Genomic DNA, 21,746 nt, shown 5'->3' with positions numbered 1-21,746 from the left:
TATGTTGATATTTTTGAAACTGAATATGTACCATCTTTATTAACTAGGGAAAAACTGAATATAATTCATTCAGGATATTAAGTATAACTGATCAAACTTTATTTGCCCTCTCTTTTTAAGAAAGGATTTACTTTACTAAGCAAGTGAATGATTTGCTTCTAAATCTCAGTGAAAGGCAACAACTCCCCCTAATGGCCAAAGGGAGAGTGACAGTAAGATGGCTGTTCCCTATAAGCCTGCCACAGCATCCTCCATGCTATTAAGTTCTTGTTGGAAAAAAATGTACGTGGTTTTGATAACAGAAGAATTAGATTTAGACAACAATGGCTTTGAGCTACAAATACAAAATCAAATCAACGTATATAAGGCTTCTGTAATCAAAGTCTTAGAGGAACATCTGCTCCTTTTCTCCAAGCCCCAGTCCTATAAATCAAGGCAAGTCAAGTAATTAAGCTTCAGCTATTTTGGCAGCTTTGCAATTAAATAAACAAAAGCACTATGTCTATCCTTCTGTATACTGTATGTATTATGGTTCTATCTTCTTACATCAAATTTCACATGCAGAGAGACTAAAAATATCCAGTTTGGTGTCAGGTTTAATTAAGGGCCAATAAAGGTCTTGTTATACTATTGTTTTTTCCCTTCCCTCCCCAAAGTGAATTCTCTATTAGATTTGTTTACTCACGGACCAATTATGTTTAGATTGAATTTAAAAGTAGGTATTTAACCCTTTACAAAAATATATTTACCTGGGATCTAAGACACACTGTACATGAATATACACAAGTACAATACAGCTCTGCTGTTCTTCCACAGCTCCATATATAGTGTAGGTTATTCAGTACCTCAAAACCATGTTTTAGGAAAAGGTTATTGTATGATGTCATGGTAAAGAGAAAGTAATTAAGTCTCTCCAATATTCCTTTAGAACTGATTAAGATAAGTTAAAAAAAATAAATAAAATAAGTAAAGCCATGATTTCAATACAGGGCTGTCTACCAAGATCAACACCAAAATTTCAACAATTTAAATGTGGCCAGCGCCAGACTGCCACCAAAAAAAAAAAAAAAAAAAAAGGGGAGATAAAAAAAGGGGGGAGAATTTTTTCCCATTAAGCTATATGGCTATATGTAGTTGCTACTGTGTAAATTTTTTTACACAGATCACCATAGACTAATTTTCAAGTCCACATCAGAAAGAATATGTTAAAACAAAACAAACAAAAAATCCTAAAAATCATGATTCAACAGAAAATGTGACAGATTCCTTAGTGTAACTTTAGAAACAAAAGTTTCAAAGGAGAAAAATGGGAATTTTAGAACACTACCACTTTTATCATGGCTCCATAAGATAGAAAAATGGAACAGAACATAATCAGGTTGGCTATCGGGGCCTGTTGGCTCAAACTGCATACTAAACATGGGCTGGAGTAAGGCTGATGGCTAGAGGTAACCACCTCCAAGAGAAATGAACTGGAAAAGATTTATAATCTACCCCACAAGGATATAACTCTAAGCCCCATTTCCGGGTAGTCACAGCTTTCCCTATGGAAGGCCCCATGAAAATTCATATTGCAACTTATAGTTTCTCCCTTCCTCCATTTATCAAAAGTAGTAAGTAACCAATTTCCATAACATATGATCTTTTTACCTCATCCCACTGATAAGTCTTTATGTAGAAAACTCACTGAGAAAGTATATTGGTTTAACCTTTGGTTTAAATGAAAAGAACATTGTTAGGAGGGGGGAAAAATCAAGTCATCTTAATCCTTTGTCACTGAACAAAGTAAGCATAAGCGATGAGCAAAAACTTTTCACGATGAATGTTTGTTTCATAACCACTTAGGTCACTTAGAGTGATTTTGTGAAGGCAGCATAATCAGAATGCCACAAGACCCACATGTATCTTCCCCAAAAGAGCTTTTAACCCCCAAACCAGGAAAACAAAGCTTCCTTTAATCAGAAAGCCACACAAACTCCTATTCCCACTCCATTATTAACTGAATGTATTTCTTGTCTATCCAGACGAGAATTGTGGTTCCCAGAAATGCCCAGTAATCTTTCCCTGGCCTGACATGCTGCAGGGTGTGCAACACTGTCATTTGAGGGGGGGACTGAGAGTTTCCACTTTTGATGGGACAGTTTAAACAAGGTCAATTCTAACACAGCATGCTCCCGATTCCTATGACAACTACCAATCCCAGTCAGAACGTGGTTGCTCATCACCATACTTAAAGCCTCCCACTGGAGACCCTGCTCAGTATGAGGGTGTCTATGACCACTGTTTACCTTTACTTTTAAAATACCTACCACGAGATTCTTTAGTGAGTCATAGTTCATCCTTCTCCATCATTTCAAATGCTTCTATATCTTCATTCCAGTCTGCTAATATGGAGTCTATAGGCTGGACCTTTTTACCCCAGCTGACATTAGGACTGGAATCTTCCTCAGTTTCTGATTGTTCTTGAAGTTGGTTATCTAAATCTGTACATTCACCATCAAGACTTGTAGTCTCATGGTCTTCTGTGGGATTAGAAGTCTGTTCAGAAGGGGAAATGCTTGCAGCATCGTCACTATCTGCTGGGGACAATGACTCTGGGTGAGAGTTCAGAGAACTTTCCTCAGGAGACTCTTGATCAACCAAATCAACTGCCTGAGAAATTGATATAATCTGTTCAGCACTTTGATTCTGAGAATCATTTTCAGAGGATGGTTGCTCTTCATTTTCCAATTCAGGATCTGTATAAAAGACAAACAAACTTCATACTACTTTTTCTCTCAAAAATTTTAATACTGTACTTGAAAAGTCATACTGGTTTTTGCAATACAAGTAGGAATAAAATGTTAAACATAATCACATTAATGTACATAAGTGAACATTAGCACTGAAGAGAAGATGATTGTCTTCTAACAATGGAATCACATTTTCTGAATATTTATTTTGCAAAATATGCCAGCATTAGAAAATAAATGTTCTAAGGGCTGGGGATATAGCTCAGTCGGTAGAGTGTCTAGCATAACAAGGCCCTGGGTTCAATCCCCAGCACCACCAAAAGAAAAAGAAAGAAAAGAAATGTTCTTCCAAATTGAAAGGAATGACCAATAACACTGATTTCAATGAATACCAGAGAATGCCAAGAAATTCATTCAACAATATTAAAATGCATAAAAATTCACAGTACACAACTAAAATTTATTAAAAATTCAGGAAAGTTTACACATGAGAGTATACTAAATAGAATAAAATTTTAAATAGCACATATCACCCCTGCTATATTTTAAAACAGTATATCTTTGAAAGGTGAAATTACCACTCAGCCATGAAGATTCATATAGAAAGATTTTGGATGAATAGGTATTAATGTAACAGATCAAATAAAATATTTTTACAAAGACAAGAACTGTGATCATTTACAAAACTTTTATTGTATGTCTATGAATTTTAAGACACACTCATTCTAAAATTCACTGCAAGGCTGAAGAGTAGATCAAACCTCTTGTAATGAATACACAATGAAAACACTAGAGGCATCTTATTTAGGGTTCCTACAAGAGTGCTTAAATAGCATCGATGCCCACATGCTACATCCTACTCAATCTCTGCCTCTGTGATGCAGTCAGCAGATATCTCCAAAGTATTCACAATGCATGGTATTAGAGAGAAAATGAGGGACAAAACCAAATACTATACCTACGCTTATGCATCCCATAGTCCAAAGAGGGAAAAAGATATTTAAATAATTACACAAAATAAAAACTCCAACTATGACTCATATTTTTAAAGAGGTGTGTGGTGTTAGGAAACTTAAAGAAATGAGAGGTTCCTTCAGAAAGTAACACTTGAGCTGAGATTTAAAAGGATAAGTAGAGTTCATTAGTCAAAGAAAGAAGGGAAGATGGACTTATTTAAAAACCAGAAAAACTGAAGGAAATGTGGGCAGACAGGCAGGGTGTGAACTGATTCATCCTGCTTAAGAAGGATCAACTTAAGAAGGAAGTTTACGTTCTTAGGGTTTTTTTTATTTTGTTTTGTTTTTTTGAGGGAGGAGTCAGTATACATGTTCTCTGTCTTCTGAGCTGTGGAAAAGGTAAATTTAATTGAACAGTTAGGGAAATCATGGTGGAGTCCACAGAAAGGAAGGAGCTACTTGCTTAGAGCTTATTTATGCTAGGCTACCCTAAGTTCCAAGAAGAACAAAAGAAAGAACACATTTAAGTTTCTTTCTAGATTGTATTGTTCTAGTTTAGAAGGACAGAAAAGGGTACAGGATTGTGTTGCCTAGTAATGAAGAGTGTGCTTGTGACTATACATATACTACAAAATTATTTTTGAAATCTACCTAATGTAATAGGATAAGAAAATAGAATAGTAAATAGAAAAAACAGACATATAAAATTATTATAATTATGTAGTAAAACTTAAAGCCACTCTAATAAGAAAATACTACTGCTAATAAAATAATAAAAGATTAAAATCACTGCAAATACCAATAAATTCTCTATAGTAGCAATCACAAGCTAAAAATAAAATCAGATATTCTTTTCATAATAAAAACAAAATAAAGCTATAAAACAAAACTAAATTTATCTTGCAAGTTCTAAAGCTCATATTGCTTAATACTATAAAATCATAATAATAAACATAATACAAGATCTGATTAAATTTATATTTACATATATTTTCCTGAATAGAAAGTCTTAATACTTAAGATTTTCCTAACTTAAAGGTAAAGTATGTGATTACAAATGAATTCCATTTCTATTTGTTTTTGTTTTGGAACCAGGTATTTTAAAGTTCCTATGCAAGACTATATGTAAAAAAGTGAAGAAGTTCTGAAAAGAATCAATCAGTAAAGGCAAAAAAATTCATATAAAAAATAATTAATGGGCAAACGAATTAAACAGACACTTCTCAAAAGAAGATATACAAATGGCCAATAAATACATGAAAAAACATTTAACATTGTTAGCAATTAAGGAAATGCTGACCAAAACTACACTGATATTTCATCTCACTCCAGACAGAATGGCAGTTATCAAGAACACAAATAATAATAAACTCTGGGGAGAATGTGGAAAAAAAGGAAAACTTTTACACTGTTGGTGGGATTGTAAATTAGTATAACCACTTTGGAAATTAATATGAAGTTCCTCAAAAGACTAGGCAGGGAACCTCCATATGACCCAGCTAGACCACTCCTTAGTTATTTATACTGAAGAAGCAAAGTCATCATACCACAGTAAGACATGCATATCTATGTTTATAGCAGCACAATTCACAACAGCCAAAAATGGAATCATTAGCCTAGGTTCCATCAACAAATTAATGGATAAAGAAAATGTGGTATATATATGTATACAATGGAGTTTTATTCAACCATAAAGAAAAATAAAATTACGTCATTTGCAGGAAAATGGATGAAACTAGGGACCATTTTGTTAAGTGAAGTAAACCAAACTTAGATGGTCAAGGGTCTTATAAGCTAGAGAGGAAAAAGGAAAAGAAAGGTAGGAGCAGATCTCTTGAAAATCAAAGGGAAATCAATGGAGGAAAGGGATCAAAGAGAGGAAGGTGTGGAAGGGGCGTGCTGGGGAGTGATACTGTCCAAATTATATTGTTATACTGTGTATTATATCCATGTACAAACAGGTAACAACAAATGCCATTATTATGTACAACTATAATAATAAAACCAATTAAAAAATGTGGGGAAACTGTGAGAAACACAGTTTGTATCCTCAGTCCCTTTGCTACTCTGAGGCCCAGAGCACGCTTGACCTGGTGATTTGCCTTCAGTTTCCTGAAGGTGCTTCTTCCACAGTTGTGGTGAAACTAATGCACACTGAAGTTGAAAACAGTTGTACAAGTTCACTTCGCGTATCCTGGTTTTCAGGGCTGATAGGTAGCTTAACACAGCCTTCTACTAACATCTTACCTTGATTCTGTCTGATCCTTGTTAATTTAAGAATGGCTTGAAATCATGTTGACATTTGAGTTTGGGTAAGCAAGAGAAGAGGACACTTCTGGTTACTTACCCTGATTTGAAATGGTGTTATATAACTGTATCTATAATAAATGCTTCTACCATAGAAATAAATTTGGCTATATTACTTGCCCAAAAAAAAAAAAAAAAAAATGCTGGGTTAAAAAAAAGAGTAAGGAGAGAGCAGCTATATCAGACATTAAAGTTTATTCAAAACAAAATAGTTTATTATTGGCACAGGAATAAATGAATTAGGACAAAAGTGCAATTCTAGAAAAAGATCCAGCTATATAAAAAATGTTTGATATATAGCAAAGATGGTGGTTTAATTCAAAGAAAAATGGATGGTTTGCTTAATAAGTGGAAAGTTAGGATCCTACTTACATTTAAAAAATAAATTCCATATTCATTAAAAACCAAAATGTAAACAAATGGTAAAATCCCAGAAGAAATTTTAGGAAAATATTATGTACAACTAGGACGGTATGATCTTCTGAAGAAAGACTGGAAACCCAAGATTCTTAAATGAATTAATTAGTATTTCTGATTACATAAAAATTTTAAATAAAATAAATTAACATAAAGTCAAAAGATGCTAGGCTGAGAAAAGAATATATAACTATTCTCTCTATAACTGTTTTTTGTATGTATATATCTTTTCTACACATAAAATGGGTCCTATAAATAATGTAGAAAGACACACAATCTTATTTAAGGAAGGTAAAGAATATGAATAGACAAATTAGTTCCTTTATGTTTTTTATTTGTGTTGTTAATAAATAATACTAATATCAACAATAACATTGTCACTGTGGTCTGGTCCCTTGTGGCTCCTTTAAGCTGTTAACCCATGCTGGACTCACTGAGCCAACATTACATAAAATATTCCTTTAGACTCTATATATTACTCTTGGTCTTGTCTTGAAAGCCTTCCCCTGGCCTGTCTAGCTTTTACCTACCAATTTTGCTTCCGAGCTCATTACTATCTCACGCATAAGATTTCTGGGTAATGCCTTGCATCACCAGTTAGACCCGTCACGCATCACATCGTGTTCTTAGGATGTTCCTTCAACCATAATTTACGTGTCTGCTCTAGTTACACATTTTGGACTCTAGTATAGACATAATCTCTGAAAAAGCAAGATCAATCTCCATGAAAAATGCAGCTATAAAGGAAAATCTGCTGCCCGTAATTCAGGGAAATGTGCACTCTCATTTCTTGTGGCAAGGGATGTGAAACTGCTACTGCGACTTGCAACATTTATTAAAAGTAAAAAACCAGTGTCTTTTTTGTCAGCACTCCATTTTAGTAAATCTCAAATTCTCCACAGGTAAAGTATCAACAGGTAAGAAAATGTGTACAGGATGTTCCCTGTACCACTGTACAGAGTGGCAAACTCAAAGTCCTAGAACTAATTTGGACACTAAGAGTGAAATGGTTAAATAAATCATGGTACAGTCATACTATAAAATGTAAAGTAGCTTTTAAAAGAATAAGTTCTGCTATCCTACTAGCATGGAGGAAATGTACTTAATAAGGACTTAACTGTAAAAGGCAAGTTACTGAATGATATTTTTAGTATATCCCATTATTGTGAAAAGAAAAAAAAAAAAATCCGTAACTTTGAAATGTATAAAGCACAAAAGGAAATACAAAAGGTCACATATCAAGCTCTTAATATTGGTTCATTTTTCCCAGGAAAAGGAGAGATTATTTAAACACTTTTAATATACCTCTGAGTGAGCTTGTTACAAGTTGAAATTTTATTTAAATTAAAAAAGCAAAGTTTTCCAAATGATAGCAATAATCCCTGTATAAGGCACTAAAGGAAAGCCATCAAAGGGCCAACTAAATTCAAAGGTAAAAGGTGGGATGGTTACAATGTCCAAAGAAGAAAACATTTTGGTTTTAACAAGCTTATGGAACTATACACAAGAAACACAGGCAGCAATCAGGAAAGTAAAAATGGCAGTTGGACTTAAGGTCCTTCACACTGCTATACATCTTTATTCTGAGATGCTTGTTTTCATCAGAGACCACAGTCTCAAGAGTGTAATTTTTATATTGTGCACATGTCCACCATTATGTACAATTAAAATGCACCAATAAAAAATACAGAAAATAAAGAATGTAACTATTACATTGAATTCTGGAATACCATAGCAGAAATACAGGAAGCAAGGAAATAAAGGAGAAAATCTTGAGATACAAAGAAAAGAAAATCAGTATTAATAAAAGGGGATGGGAACCTTGGTAAAGACTTAAGCAATTGAATTTTCTTCATTGATTCATCTGTACACTGTTACTCAAAGCAAGGAATACAGAGAATTATTTAATGTAAAGAATAATGTAATATAATATAAATATCATAGAACTGTATTTAAAAAGACACCCTTAGATTTTATCTAGGACAATAAAAGAAAATTTCTTACCAAGGTGCCATTTGAATTGGATATTTAGATAGCTAAGGGTTCTCAAAGGGGAAAAGGGCCATGGGGGTGGGGACAGAGATTTATAAGGCATATCTAGAAAGAGGGAAGAGATGTGCAAATGCAAAAGAGCATGCAAAAACATGCAGTAGTTAGAAAAGAAGGGAAGCTGAATAGCAGTTCTGCCAACGTTTGGGATGTTGCTCTCCAGGAAAAAGCAGATCTGAATATGTTCTAGAGTTTTCTTCTTGGAGTCAAATCTTTTCTACCAGCAATCTGAGTTCTACAGTTCAAGTGTAGAACACATTCACCCCAACCAATTGCAGCAGGGAATAATCTTAGGAAAAGTGGCACCGCCTGACTCAAATTGGGAGCAGATCAAAGGATGGGACCTTATTCATTTTTCAAAAAATCTCTTCCCCCATTTTCTCTGCCTTTTTACCAGATAGACACAAATAAAGGAGTAGCCCTGAAAATGTTTGTCTGTAGCACTGCAAGTTGCAAGCATGACAATGTACTGGAACTTCAAATGCTGATTTTATCCCCCTTGAGAAATACTATGGAAAAAGAAGTTGATTCTTAATTGTAAACTGCCTCGATTTGAATCTAAAGGTAACAAAAGTTGTCTTTTGTTTGTGGCTGCTGGGATTGGAATTAAGTATCTTTATAAACTGAAATTTCAGAAGGATGAGACACATGAGACAGTATTAAACATTTTGATCCATAACAGGATGCAGAGAACTTTTAGAAGTGTCACTGATTTGGCCCAAGGAAGCAATATTTTCACTTGATAAATCACTAATGTTTTATCTTCTGAAGAAAAATGGGTTATAAGATACCTGAAAATTGCTGCCAGCAGGCAGGACTATTTCAGATATGTGTACACTAATTACTAGAACTTGCCAGAATAAGAAGATGGGAGTGGCAATAGAGGCTTGTTTTGGGGTTTCTGTTTTCTGTATTATATGTGCAAAGGACTGCTCAATCAGTATGGTGTGACTTTATAAAAAAAAGTACATATTTATGGAATGAGGCTTTTAGAAAGAACAATTTGAGGACATCTTACTGTTTGAATTTTAAGGCTGTTACTATCTGATGTATTTAAGCAATCCTAACTACTACCCATAATGGCCCCAAATGGCCAGATACACAGCTGGGGGACACAGAAGGACTGCCTTCTGGGTCTTGTTTCAAGTTGCTCTAAGTGTCACTGAGGAACTACTACTTCACAGTCACCTGGAATGCATGTTTAAAACGTCACCGTCTGACTCCTGTCTGCAGAGTCTCATTCACTACCTTGGTGTAGGTTAAAGAGGCCACACTTTCAACAAGCCCATCAGCTGACTCTGATGCAGGGGGAAACACTTACGTCTATGTTATGAATAGTTCAGGACAAATTAATGATAACACTACAGACCTTAACTTCTTAGAAAATTATCTTAAGTGAATAAAGTAGTTGATTTCATTAAATTATTATTGCTGATTTTTGTCATAATCATAAATATTAATAATTACAACTTGTTGCTCATTTAGTTTTAATATAGTTGTACAGTTCTCAAAAGAGCTGTTATATATACAAAGGGATTTCCAAGACCTTTTATCAAAGGATGACAATATAATAGAATCACAATTCAATAAATTTAAAGACAATCAATGTTTTTTAAAACATCACTTAAGTAATGTGCTTTCACTGTAAAATTCCTAAGAATTTTACAGCAGCAAATTTTACTTTATTTTTCCTAGTAGATTTAATCCTTTCTCAAACTCTTTCTCTGGTATGGGAAGTACATTCTTTACTGTAATTTTCCAGTCCTAACCCAATGTGTGCCCCTCAACTCCCTGCCATCTACTGTCAGCTTTTAAAACAAATCAATATTTTAAATATTTTACTTGTATTTAAACGAAAAATGGTCCAAAGTAATAAATACCTAAACAACAATGCTGTTGTTAGAGTGACTTTTTTTCTTTTCTTTCTTTTTTTTTTTTTTGGTACTGGAGACTGAACTCAGGGATATGTAACCACTGAGTCACATCCCCAGCCCTTTGTTGTATTTTAGTTAGAGGCAGGGTCTCACTGAGTTGCTTAGGGTCTTGCTAAGTTGCTGAGGCTGCCTTTGAACTCTGGATCCTCCTCAGCATCCCCAGCTGCTGGGATTACAGGTGTGCACCACTGTGACTCTTACATGGACATGAACTAGTGAATTCACTTATTGTACAGAATGTATACTTCCTAGAATTTGTTTCGACAATTGACAAAGAATTTCTTTATTATGGGATGGCTGACTAGGCATGAAAGTAATCTAATTACATTAAATGAGATATTGTGATAGTATTCACTGAAACAAAATCATATATGTATGTATGTGTTTGTACAACACACATACATATATAATTTAAGGTTTATTAATGCAAGATACTTACTACTATTAATAATGTAGCTTGGAATCATTTTACCTTTTAATATTGCTGCTGAAATTCCAATGACAGCACAAAATGGGGGGGAAAGCAAAGGCATTAAAGAGTTACATAAAATAATATTAATTTGCCCATGTTTAGTGTGTCTAATTGCATGTATGTAGAAAAAGAGGATCTAAATTTAGAATAGGAACCTGGGGGAAGGGAGAAAATAAGGTACATATGAAGATTTAAGAAGAAAACCTTTGCATTCTATTTTATTTCCATTTATGAGTCCTTACATACATACATCCTACTCACTCACTCAATTGCTCTTAAGTAGTTGACAATGCAAAGAATCTCAAAAGATAAAGCAATAAAGAAGACAAAACAATGATAAGCAAACATTAGATTACTAACAAAGTTTTTTTTTTTTTTTTTTTAAGGATGTCCCACTTTGAAGTTATATTGAAATGAATCAGTTTCCTATACATCTACCAAATACCACAGGGGATATAGCAATCCTATACAAATTACACGACTCCATTCAGGTAAGCGGGAAGAGAGGCACAGAACTCTTTCTACAAGCAACTGCAGCACATAAGAAAGACGGCTACCACAAGCAGGATCACAGCCCAGATCTGAGGGCTCACGTTCCCTCACCCCTCACCTATCCCTGGGTGCAAACTATAAAAGAACTCTAGTGGGCAGGGGCTGGTGCTCAGTGGCAGAGCACTTGCCTATCATGTGTGAGGCACATAAAAATGAACAAAATAAAGGCATTCTGTCCATGTACAACGACAAAAAAATTGAAAGAAAAAAAAAAAAAGAATACTAGTAAGACCTTGTCTTTATATAGCAGGGTTTAAAGAGCTTTCAAATGACTAATGAACATTTTGGCCTTAAGAGGACTATATGTTTTCCTCAATTAAGGCATCTTGTTCTTCAGGCACAGTCACCTATAACTCTTAAAAATGCCCAAGCGATAAACTTAGACCTCAGAGGTACAAAGCTGCTGGATTTCTATGGCCAACATCAGGACAATGACAACGTGATTAGAAATCTATCATAAACTATCGTAGTTTAGACCACACCATTCTATACCATCTATTCTTTTTCCTTATAAAAGACATCAAAGAAATCAGTGAAACTGGTGAACATAAAAAAGTTGTATATACATTTATCACCTGGACAGAATCATGTCAAAAATTGCAAATCACATATAAAAATATAATTTCAAAATCATCCTAATTGAGCAGAGCAAATAAATACTTTACTACTCTTTATTTCCAAATCAAAATATATCTTGAAATCATCTAAAAATTTTACTTGCTTTACCAGTGAACCAAAACACGCACACGCGCATGCACACCCCTCACTTTTTGGTAACTCAATTTTGTTGTCAAACTAGAAAAATTAATGCTACGTTGCACAAAACCCAGTTTTTATCTTTACCCTTACCTCGATCTTTTGCTTTATCAGAAAGGAGCACTTCGACCTCTTCGTATTCCCGGATGGCATCCAGTATGATGCTGCCTTCTTTGCTGAATAAGAACAGCATGGGGATCTTGATGTCATCAGTGTCCTTCCCGTCACCTGCCATCTGGAACAGAGGGGCAGTATCACTGCTGCTCCCCTCGTTGTCATCTAGGCAAAATGAATGCAGAAGAGATCAAGGCGCCTGTCCACTGAAGAGATTTGTCAGTCGTTACTGCTCTTTTTCACCTGTGGGTAGATTTAACCTTTCGTATCAAAAGCCAGAAAAACAAACATTTTGGATCCATTAATTCTCCTTAAAATTTATAGTAAAGAAGTAATTCAAAAGAAGTAAAAAGCTCTGTGCCCAAAGAAGTTTACTGGAGTATTATCTGTAATTGTGCACAAATGTAAACTATCATAAACAAATGATAATGAAATATTTGATGGGACACACAGAAAAACAAAATAGAATATGAATCACAGAACACAAAATTCTATGAATATAACTGTAAAAGCCTGGAAATAGAAAGATGTAATGACCTAGATTACAGAGCTAGAACTACGAATGAGTTGTTGTTTTAAGTTTCCCTTTAATGACACCATTACAGGTCAAACATCCCTAATCTGAAAATATAAAACCCTCTGAAATTATGGATTTTGGGATTAGGAATTTATCAGCTGATAAAGTCTAGGAAAACATTCCCCAATCCAAAAAACTCTAAAATCTGAAACACTTCTGGCCCCAAACACTTTGGATAAGGGATATTTATTTTGTATATTGGTCTTTAACTAAATTAAAAATTGATGGTTCTTTTTTATATAACACAAAGAATAATTATGACTATAGTTATTTTTCCTCTATAAACAAAATTACACAATATTATTTTACACTGGTTCAATAACATTAGCAGCACTGTTAATACTGTCATAACAGACAGGTCAATTATGTCTACTACCCCCAGTATCATGACAACCTCTCTGAAGAAACTGCCTATGCTGTCTTAGAGCACTTGACCTCATAAATCAATGCTGAGTGGAGAACACAACATATGACCCACCTCTTAGTAGACAAAGGATGCTACCTGACTCAGTTTTCCTGGGGAACACAGGAGTGGAACACAGAAAGACTGTGTTGTCTGTTAGTGGTGAGTAGTAGTCCTGTTAAGTGGCACAGACTCAGGGTTGAGGCTGTCATTTAGAAACCACATTTTGGAATTGATGAACAAAGAGGGAGTAGACTGGTGAGAAGTTGGAGAAAGAGGCAGAATTACAAAGAAAAGGCCAGAAGAGAGTCCAGGAGGATCCAGAGATGGAGATAGAAACAGAAATATGAAAAATGTTAGCTATGGTGGTTCCTAGTGACTTTTAGTTTCCATGCTACCTCTGGGATACATAGTAAATATTTTAGACTTTGTAGTTCTCTGTTGTGACTGCCTAACTCTGTAGCTAAAAGCAATCAGACAATATAGAAACAATCTGTATGGTCATGTCCCAATGTAACTTTTAACAGAAACAGGCAGTGAGCTGGACTTGGCCTATATGGTCTAGTGTATGGTTTGGATATGAGTTGACCCAGCAAGTCAATGCAAAAGGTGAAATAATTAGATTATGAGGGCTGTCAGCAATCGGTGGATTAATCCATCTGAAGAATAATTTGGACTAATTGTGTGGTAACTGTAGGCACGGGGAGTAGCTGGAGGTAGTCAGGTCACTGGGAGTGTGTGCCTTTGGAGTTGATGTGTTTTGTCCAGGTCTCCTGCCACTTTTTTCCTACTTTCTGGCTGCCATGAGGTGAGCAGCTTTCCTCTACTGCCTGTCCCTTCCACCATGGTGTTCTGCCTCACCCTGGGACCAAAGAGAAGGGAGTCAGCTGACCAAGGACTGAATCTTGAAAACCATGAGTCAATAATAAACTTTACTTCCTCTAAGGTGGTCCTATTAGGTATTTTGGTCACAGTGACATAAAGCAGACTAACACAGTCCATAGTTTGCCAATTGCTGCTTTATTAAATAGAATTTCTCTTAATACTTAACTAATAAATCAACACTGAAGTACCCATATGGAATAAACAAAAGAAATGAAAATAAATTTTCACTGAGAAAAATCCTAATATTTAATTTTAAACATCTTTTTTTCCTCCTATGATACTAGTGATCAAACCCAGGGCTTTCTACTACACTAACCCCCCAGACCTTTACCTTGAATTCAGAAATCTATTCTAACTGGGGGGCAGCAGAAGATCCAAAATGGATTATCTCTGTGAGAAAAGTTCACGATTATAGTATGATCCCAGCTCTTCTACTTCTTTCTAAATGTAAACTCCTGTTTGCTTTTTTAAATTTTTTCTTTTGGTGCTGGGGATTGAACCCAGGGGTGCTTAACCACTAAGCCATATCCTCAGTCTTTCATTATTTTTTATTTTGAAACAAGATCTTGCTAAGTTGTTTAGGGACTCACTAAGTTGCTGAGGCTGGCTTTGAACCTGTGATCCTCTTGCTTCAGCCTCCTGCGCTGCCAGGATTACAGGCATGTACCACTCTGCCCTGCTCCTATTTGCTTTAAACAGAAAAATTTATATTTCCCTTGATAGTAGTCATGGCCTGCTTGTCAAGATATAAGTGATCTTCTGTGAAGGGCAAAAAACCAAAACCTACTGGTTGAAATACATAGGTAAAGTGATTTAAAACAGGTAATTTATAATTTCAGTAGAAAAATATATAAGTGGATAAAAATTTGCTAGTAACTAGTACTGATATTGATATGCTTTATTATGCCCAGAAATTTTACATAAGTTATCTTTAAACCTTGCAACGACCTAAAAGGTGTTTATTACCATTTTTTACTGGAGCTCAAAAAATATTCTACATAACAACAAAAGATTAAGAAAACTGAATCTGGGTCAACATTACACTGTGATTTTGTGACAGAGCCAGGAACTCTGTTCACATGTTTCTGACTCCAAAGCCAGCTGCTCTGAGAAAAGAATGGAAGTTCTTGGTGGCTCCCACTGGAGCTGGCCAAGTACAATTCCTGCCTTAAGGAGATCTCGTGGGTACGTTTTCTTTTCCACAGTACTGAGCATTTTTACTATTCCTACACCACCCTCACTCCTTACCCAAATATTTTCACTGATATTAACATACAGAAACTGTAACTAGGCTTTCAAAAAAGATATTAAAATTGAGAAATTATTAAGTCATTGAATTATCTATGCTTTATGTTCTAAAAAAAAAAATAATATGACAACTCTTTAATAAAACTTTAGAAAATAAAAGCAAGAATTCTAAATCTTATCTCCCCCTGCACTGAAGCTTACTTACCAATGACAATGCCACCGATGGCGCCAGCGTTCTGGATGTTGCGAGCCTTTTCTGCAAACATGCACTGTCCTCTTTGTATCAGTGCAATTTTTCCCATCACTGCCTCGGGGTTAGTAAGCTCTGAACAGCCATTGTATGGTTTACTGCTTGCCACAAATCCTCTCGTCTGTCAGAAATAAAAGTAACTTACATCTTTTATCTTCTCATATTTCAATCTAGTCATTGAACCCTGATACAGTCGACAGTTTTAATGGAACTAGAACTCATTTCTTTTCTAATGGTAACGTGTCTAATACACATTTAGCATAAATTTTTGTTTTTAACATTTTGTATAACTCAGTATTCCATTATTTTGTAAAGTATTTTTCATGTATTACTAAACCTGATCTGTTAGGATGACTGAGTTAAACAATATACACATTTCCATTTGTTATGGAGCAACTCAGACTGAAGTTACATAATTTGCTCAAAGATACAATGGTTTTAGCTATCTTTTATATTAAGCTCTTAAGTTATATTTTTGTTCAAATAAAGATTCTACTAGTTGTCAGAAGATCTGAAAATAATTTTTTAAAAATATATTTAGTTGTAGATGGAGACAATATCTTTATTTATTTTTATGTGGTGCTGAGGATTGAACCCAGCGCCTCCCATGTGGTAGGCAAGCGCTCTGCCACTAAGCTGCAATCCCAGCCCCTGAAAATAATTTTTATATAAATTAAGGTACTAAGTTAGATCACAGGATCTGAACAATATTTTATTTTATTTTATTTTGTAGTTTTTAAGTGCTGGAGACTGAACCTAGGGTTTCATGCACATGAAGTGTATGTTCTACCCCTGAACTACATGCCAACTCCCTAAAAAATATTGTATTTATTAATTTTTTTATTGGTTCTTTTTAGTTATACATGACAGCAGAATTCATTTTGACATAATTATACAAGCATAGAATATATTTTGTTCTAATTCAGACCAGGTACCTCTCCTTCTCTTCCCTCTCCCCAACCCCTGCTCCCTTCCCTCTATTCATCTCTGAAAAATATGTTAAATAAAATTCTATAAGCACATTATGTACAAGATAAACTTTAATTTTATTAAACCTGGGAGGCTTTTTAAAAATTTTTGGTGGTGCTGGGGATTGAGCCTAGGGGCTCATGCATGCTAAGCCTATGTGTTCTACCACTGAGCTATACCCTAACTCCTAGGTTTTTAGTTATTTATTTCATATTTTTTATTTTTTTAGAGGGTGTTGAAGATCACAACCCTATAGGTTTTTAAAAATAAATTAAAACCACTAAATTAGAGACAAAGAAATTAGGCAATACTGAATATTTTAAATTTAATTAATTTCAACAAGTCTATTTTAAGTGGACATACCTCTTTATGTTTAGACAGATCCAGCCCAAACTGAGCTGGTCCAGCGGTCAATACTACTCTGCCAAAAAATGGGTGGGAAACAATTTGCACAGCTCGTGGAGGCAGCTGTTGTTCTTTCTGTTGCTGACTTGACAATTCAATCATCTCCTGCATGAACCTCAATCCATCTTCAGCATCAATTGAACTAGCAGCCTATGGAAGAAACAGATTCCTTTCATCCTTCCTTCCTGGAAACTTTCACCGTGTCTTTGATTTCCCAAGTATATTGTACTATATAGCTGCTTGCTCACCACAATTTCTCCTTTTAGTTTTAGGTCCCTGCTAAATATTTATGGCCTTACTTATCCTCAAAATATTACTTCCAGGAATTATATTTTCTGAAAATAGCATCTGTAATTTTTTATCAATGTCTCTTTCACTATTCAAACAACTTTTGATGCAGATAGAGAATTGGACTTCTATCAATTGCCCAAATGCTTCTTTTGCTTATTTTCCCTTATTCTTCCCCTCTGAAGAAATAAACCTTATGTTGACCTATATCTTCCCTCCTTAAAATCGTGAACTAACAAGCAGATTGTTTGATTCAGAATATGTGTATCAGGCACCTAGTCTATCACAGCACTTGCCTAGGCATAGGGGAAACAGCCCTTTAAGTGTGCTTCTAAAGGAGAAAGACGTAAAATTAACTATGATAAAATCTCTTAAGTGAGAAAGTGGAATAGGATCACAGGCAATAACTGATTTTGCTTGTGTATTTGAAAAAGATTAGAATAACATTTGAGCTGAGTCTTAACCAAGGAAAAGTTAAAAAATATTGCAAAAAAAGATGATTGATTCTTGACACTTTATAAGAAAAACCAACAGGACATGAAAGTTGGGGGGGGTTGAGAGCAGAGTTCAAGCCTATTCTCAAATTTCCAGTACTGCTGACTTAAGAGAATGATGATGTTAGGGTTTACTAATATGGAGAACAAAAAGAGCAAAGATGGGTTGAAGTGGAGGTAGGAAGAGAGCAAAGAAGGGAGAGGTGATTCGAGTATGGATAGGTTGAGACAAATGCAGAAATGTGTGACAGGTAGATTAAAGTTGGGTTTAGGACTGTAGTAGTAGAGCTCCATACTTATGTCTAAGGAGTACAATGATCAGAGCTGAGCTTGTAGAAACAGGAAGACTGTTGAAAAAGAGGACAGAAAGAAAAGAATGTCATCCAGACTCTTAGGTAGCGCCTACATGGAGGGGGTATGCCAAGAAAGGGGAGCTACAAAGGAATCCATGAAGCCAGTGAACAAAGAGAACGAACAAAAAAAGCTGTGTTGCCAGAATGTCCTGGACACCAAGAAAGGAAAGAATTTTAAGAAGGGACCAGTCAATTATTAGAGAAAAGTTAAAGTACATTAAGGATTAAGAGGCTACTTGTGGCAATTTCATCAACGGGGGCCTAACTTAAAGCATTAGAGGTACCACCTTCACTACTAGTGAGGAGAAAGTGAAATGACAAAGAAGAAAACATCCTCTTCAATGAAGGATGGAGTTGGCAAGAACACAGATGAAATAAAAATCTGAGGGAAATGGGAGGTCACGGGACATTCAAATTTGAGATGAAGATAAAACTGAATTTGACTCCAGTTTGAAATTATTCAGCAAACTAAATTTTATCAGAATCTATATGCTTAATAAGGTAAATAATGTAAAGGTCTTGTGTTACGAAAACTTTTAAAGTAAAAATCAATACAATTTTTCCTAAAATGTGTGTTATTTTCCTAGTCATAAATACATACAAATTTTGATTTCTACAATGAATAAAATACTTAGATTCAGTAGTTCTTTGGAAAGTAAGATGTGGAACACTGAGATATAAATATTAAAAGTAATTACTAACTTCTAAAATTATGCTTGAAATTAAAGTAATAATGAAAGACAATGGACCAAGAAACAGAAGATTGGATTTGGGTCCTGTATTTTTTGTGGTGGTGGTGGGGTACTGGGGATTGAACCCAGGGACACTTAACCACTGAGCCACATCCCCAGCCCATTTTATTTTTTTTTTTTGAAAAAAGTTCTAAGTTGCTTAGGGAGTTGCTAGGTTGCTGAGGCTGGTCTCAAACTTGTCTCAGTCTCCAAGTACCTGGGATTATGCAGCGCCACACCTGGCCCTGGTCCTACATTTGACTACATTAACATAAGCAAAATATCCAACCTGATTTAACTGTTGTTATACTACAAAGAGGTTGAAATTAGATAACTTTCCAAGATACTTCTAAACTCTAAAATCCTGATTCTCTAAACCATATACTCTAAGTTTTAAAAAAGTCAAGTGCCATTATCTTATTAAAGCTAAGGATTGGACCAAAAAGGGCAGAGAAGAGACAGTATCTAATTAGTATAGCAAAGTCTTACTTGGATTGCATGTTGGACCAACTGGACTCTCCCATCTTTGAGGTGAATCAAACTCACCCCCATCTTCTTCAGTATTTCTAAATGTTCAGGGTTAGTGGCCATGAAATCTCTGGCTCTCAGAGGGGGTTTAGCTCCACTCCTGAAACTCTCCTCTCTGCTAAAAGTAATTACAGGCAAGGCTTAAAAAACTATGAATTAGAATTACAGAGAAAACATAGGATGAATTAAAATGTTAGATATTTGTAAATTTGCTAATTTTAGAACTAGTGAAATAGGAAACTAGAAGGTTTTTTTCTACATATAATTTAGGTTATTCATAAGATGTACAGCTTTCAAATATATTTTCCAGTTATAAAAGCATATATGTCATCTAGCTAAGGCAGTATTAGTCAACAGTATTCAAACTATTTGAAGACACATAGTAGGTATACTTGGGGATTCGTTACTATTGGTGTCTTTCTCTCAAAACACAGATTTTTTTCTCCCAATATTTAAAACAAAATAATACTTTTATTAGTGAATGATAATTCTCACTTAAAATTTTTTTTTTTTTTTTACTTTTTTATAAAGCCCTCCCCAATGTAACTATCTGGAAGAAAATGAACACATTAAATCAAACAGAATTTAAACCAAGAATAAGTGGCACCTTTAAAAATAAAAACAAAACAACAAAACCCTGTGTTTTCACTACCCACAAACTACAGACATAGGAAAAATATTTTATTATGCATATATCTGATGAAACTCTTCTATGTAAAAATGAAAAACTGTTACATGGTGCCCACTACTTTTACTTAGTTCACTAAATAAAAGATTCATTGAAAATTTCCAAAATAATATGACATTACTGCAAATTCAGTTTTACTGTCTAACTTTACTAATAATTTTCAGTGAGTGATGTTTTTGGTCTAAGTGAATGTCTTGGCTGGTGGGATATGCTCCTGAAGCTCTCTGTCATTTACTAAGAATAAACTTCCGTGTGTGCATGTACAGATCTGCAACAACAAATCCCATCAGTATGTATAATGCACTAAAAAAAAAGTGGGGGGGGAGTTAATTTTGGTATTAATAAACACGAATTGTACATCTTACACTCTGCTGATGCCTCTTGGACAGCTCTTATCCACCACATTTTTCAAGGGTTCACGAATGCTCTGGGCATATAATGGATCATTAGGGAAGAGAATCTGAGTATTTGGGCAAGTCCAATCGAAATTACTGTCATCCAGTTCTGTATATTCTGAGGTCTACAATATAAAAGAATTTTAAATATAAATAAAAATTATTTAACTTAACATTACACTTTGTTAAAAAGAGACATTTAACAAAACAGAAGAAAATACTGTATTTACTTTTTTCTCCTAGCATACACGTATTTATTAAATTCTAGTCATGGATTACCTTTAACTTAGAAAATAAAACAAATATGTAGAAATGAAAGATAATAAGACACTTAAATCAAAAACTCACTGTGTTCTTCTTCGAGATGCTTTGATTTGTAGTAGAGAGCCAAAGAGGCAACAGATGGGCTTCTGTTGTAAAGATGTAATCTTCTATGTCAAAAATTATGTCTTCTTTATCAGCAAATAATAGATAAAGATATTTAAACATTTCAGCCAAGAAGAAAGAATCCATTCTAAAAATAAAAGTCACAAATAAACACATTGAAAACATCTAAATGTCAACTATCTGAAAGACAGCAAGGTTGATAACCTTGTCTATACCAATTTGAATGTCCAAAGAACTACAGAATCTATTGATTCCCCAGTGACAGAATAACCATAACTCCAAGGACATTTTAAAGAAATAGAAAAAAGTCCAGAGGAGCTGCCTAACACAGAGACACACTAAATCCTGTCAATAATGCAGACAAGGTTTTCCCATAGGCCTCCAATGAGGGAAAGTTCTCTATTTTTTCTATAAAGGATCAACAGCAGAGAGGTAACTCAGGTGAATTTTACTAGTGAGACCCATACAAGAATCTTCAACTAATATTAACAGAATAGGATAAAGTCATATGACTTTGTTAAATTTTGTTATGCAGCCATTTAAATGATAAATAAAGGAGGCTTTAAATGTAAAGGAAATCATTTATAAGAAGTCACATGAAGAAAGTACAACATGAAGTCACATACGCTATAATTCTAATTTTGTAAATATTTACATACTTGTCAAGAAGAAAATGAGGAGGGGGTAAAAGGATATATGCCTTTACAAATGAGTTAATGTTATAATTTTGGGGTTTTTTTGTTCTGTTTTTCAATATTTTTTGTGTTGTAAGTGGACACAATACCTTTAATTTTATTTTATTTTTATGTGGTACTGAGGATTGAATGCAGTGTCTCACATGTGCTAGGTGAGTGCT

The 21,746-nt window shown here is 34.6% G+C and overlaps 1 protein-coding gene across 8 annotated transcripts in view; it reads right to left on the bottom strand.

Moving 5' to 3' along the window:
• Positions 1-1,082: 1,082 nt before the first annotated feature.
• Positions 1,083-21,746, bottom strand: part of Edem3 (ER degradation enhancing alpha-mannosidase like protein 3) — a 66,671-nt gene continuing 46,007 nt past the window's right edge. For 2 of the 8 annotated variants that reach the window (XM_047521209.1, XM_047521216.1), the window contains 8 exons: positions 20,852-21,017; positions 20,474-20,628; positions 19,382-19,538; positions 16,985-17,176; positions 15,608-15,773; positions 12,269-12,454; positions 10,835-10,882; positions 1,083-2,738 (listed from right to left, as the gene is read on the bottom strand). In XM_047521209.1, coding sequence (XP_047377165.1) covers positions 2,329-2,738; positions 10,835-10,882; positions 12,269-12,454; positions 15,608-15,773; positions 16,985-17,176; positions 19,382-19,538; positions 20,474-20,628; positions 20,852-21,017 — 1,480 coding nt within the window. In that variant the 3' untranslated portion in view covers positions 1,083-2,328. The remainder of the gene's footprint in view (positions 2,739-10,834; positions 10,883-12,268; positions 12,455-15,607; positions 15,774-16,984; positions 17,177-19,381; positions 19,539-20,473; positions 20,629-20,851; positions 21,018-21,746) is intronic. The other 6 variants (XM_047521213.1, XM_047521210.1, XM_047521214.1 and 3 more) reach the window with 6 other exon arrangements.

This window comes from Sciurus carolinensis, chromosome 12, assembly GCF_902686445.1.
Source record: "Sciurus carolinensis chromosome 12, mSciCar1.2, whole genome shotgun sequence".
NCBI classification, from domain to species: Eukaryota; Metazoa; Chordata; class Mammalia; order Rodentia; family Sciuridae; genus Sciurus; species Sciurus carolinensis.
Note: the sequence above shows the minus strand (reverse complement) of the source record. Positions and strands in the feature narration are given on the sequence as shown.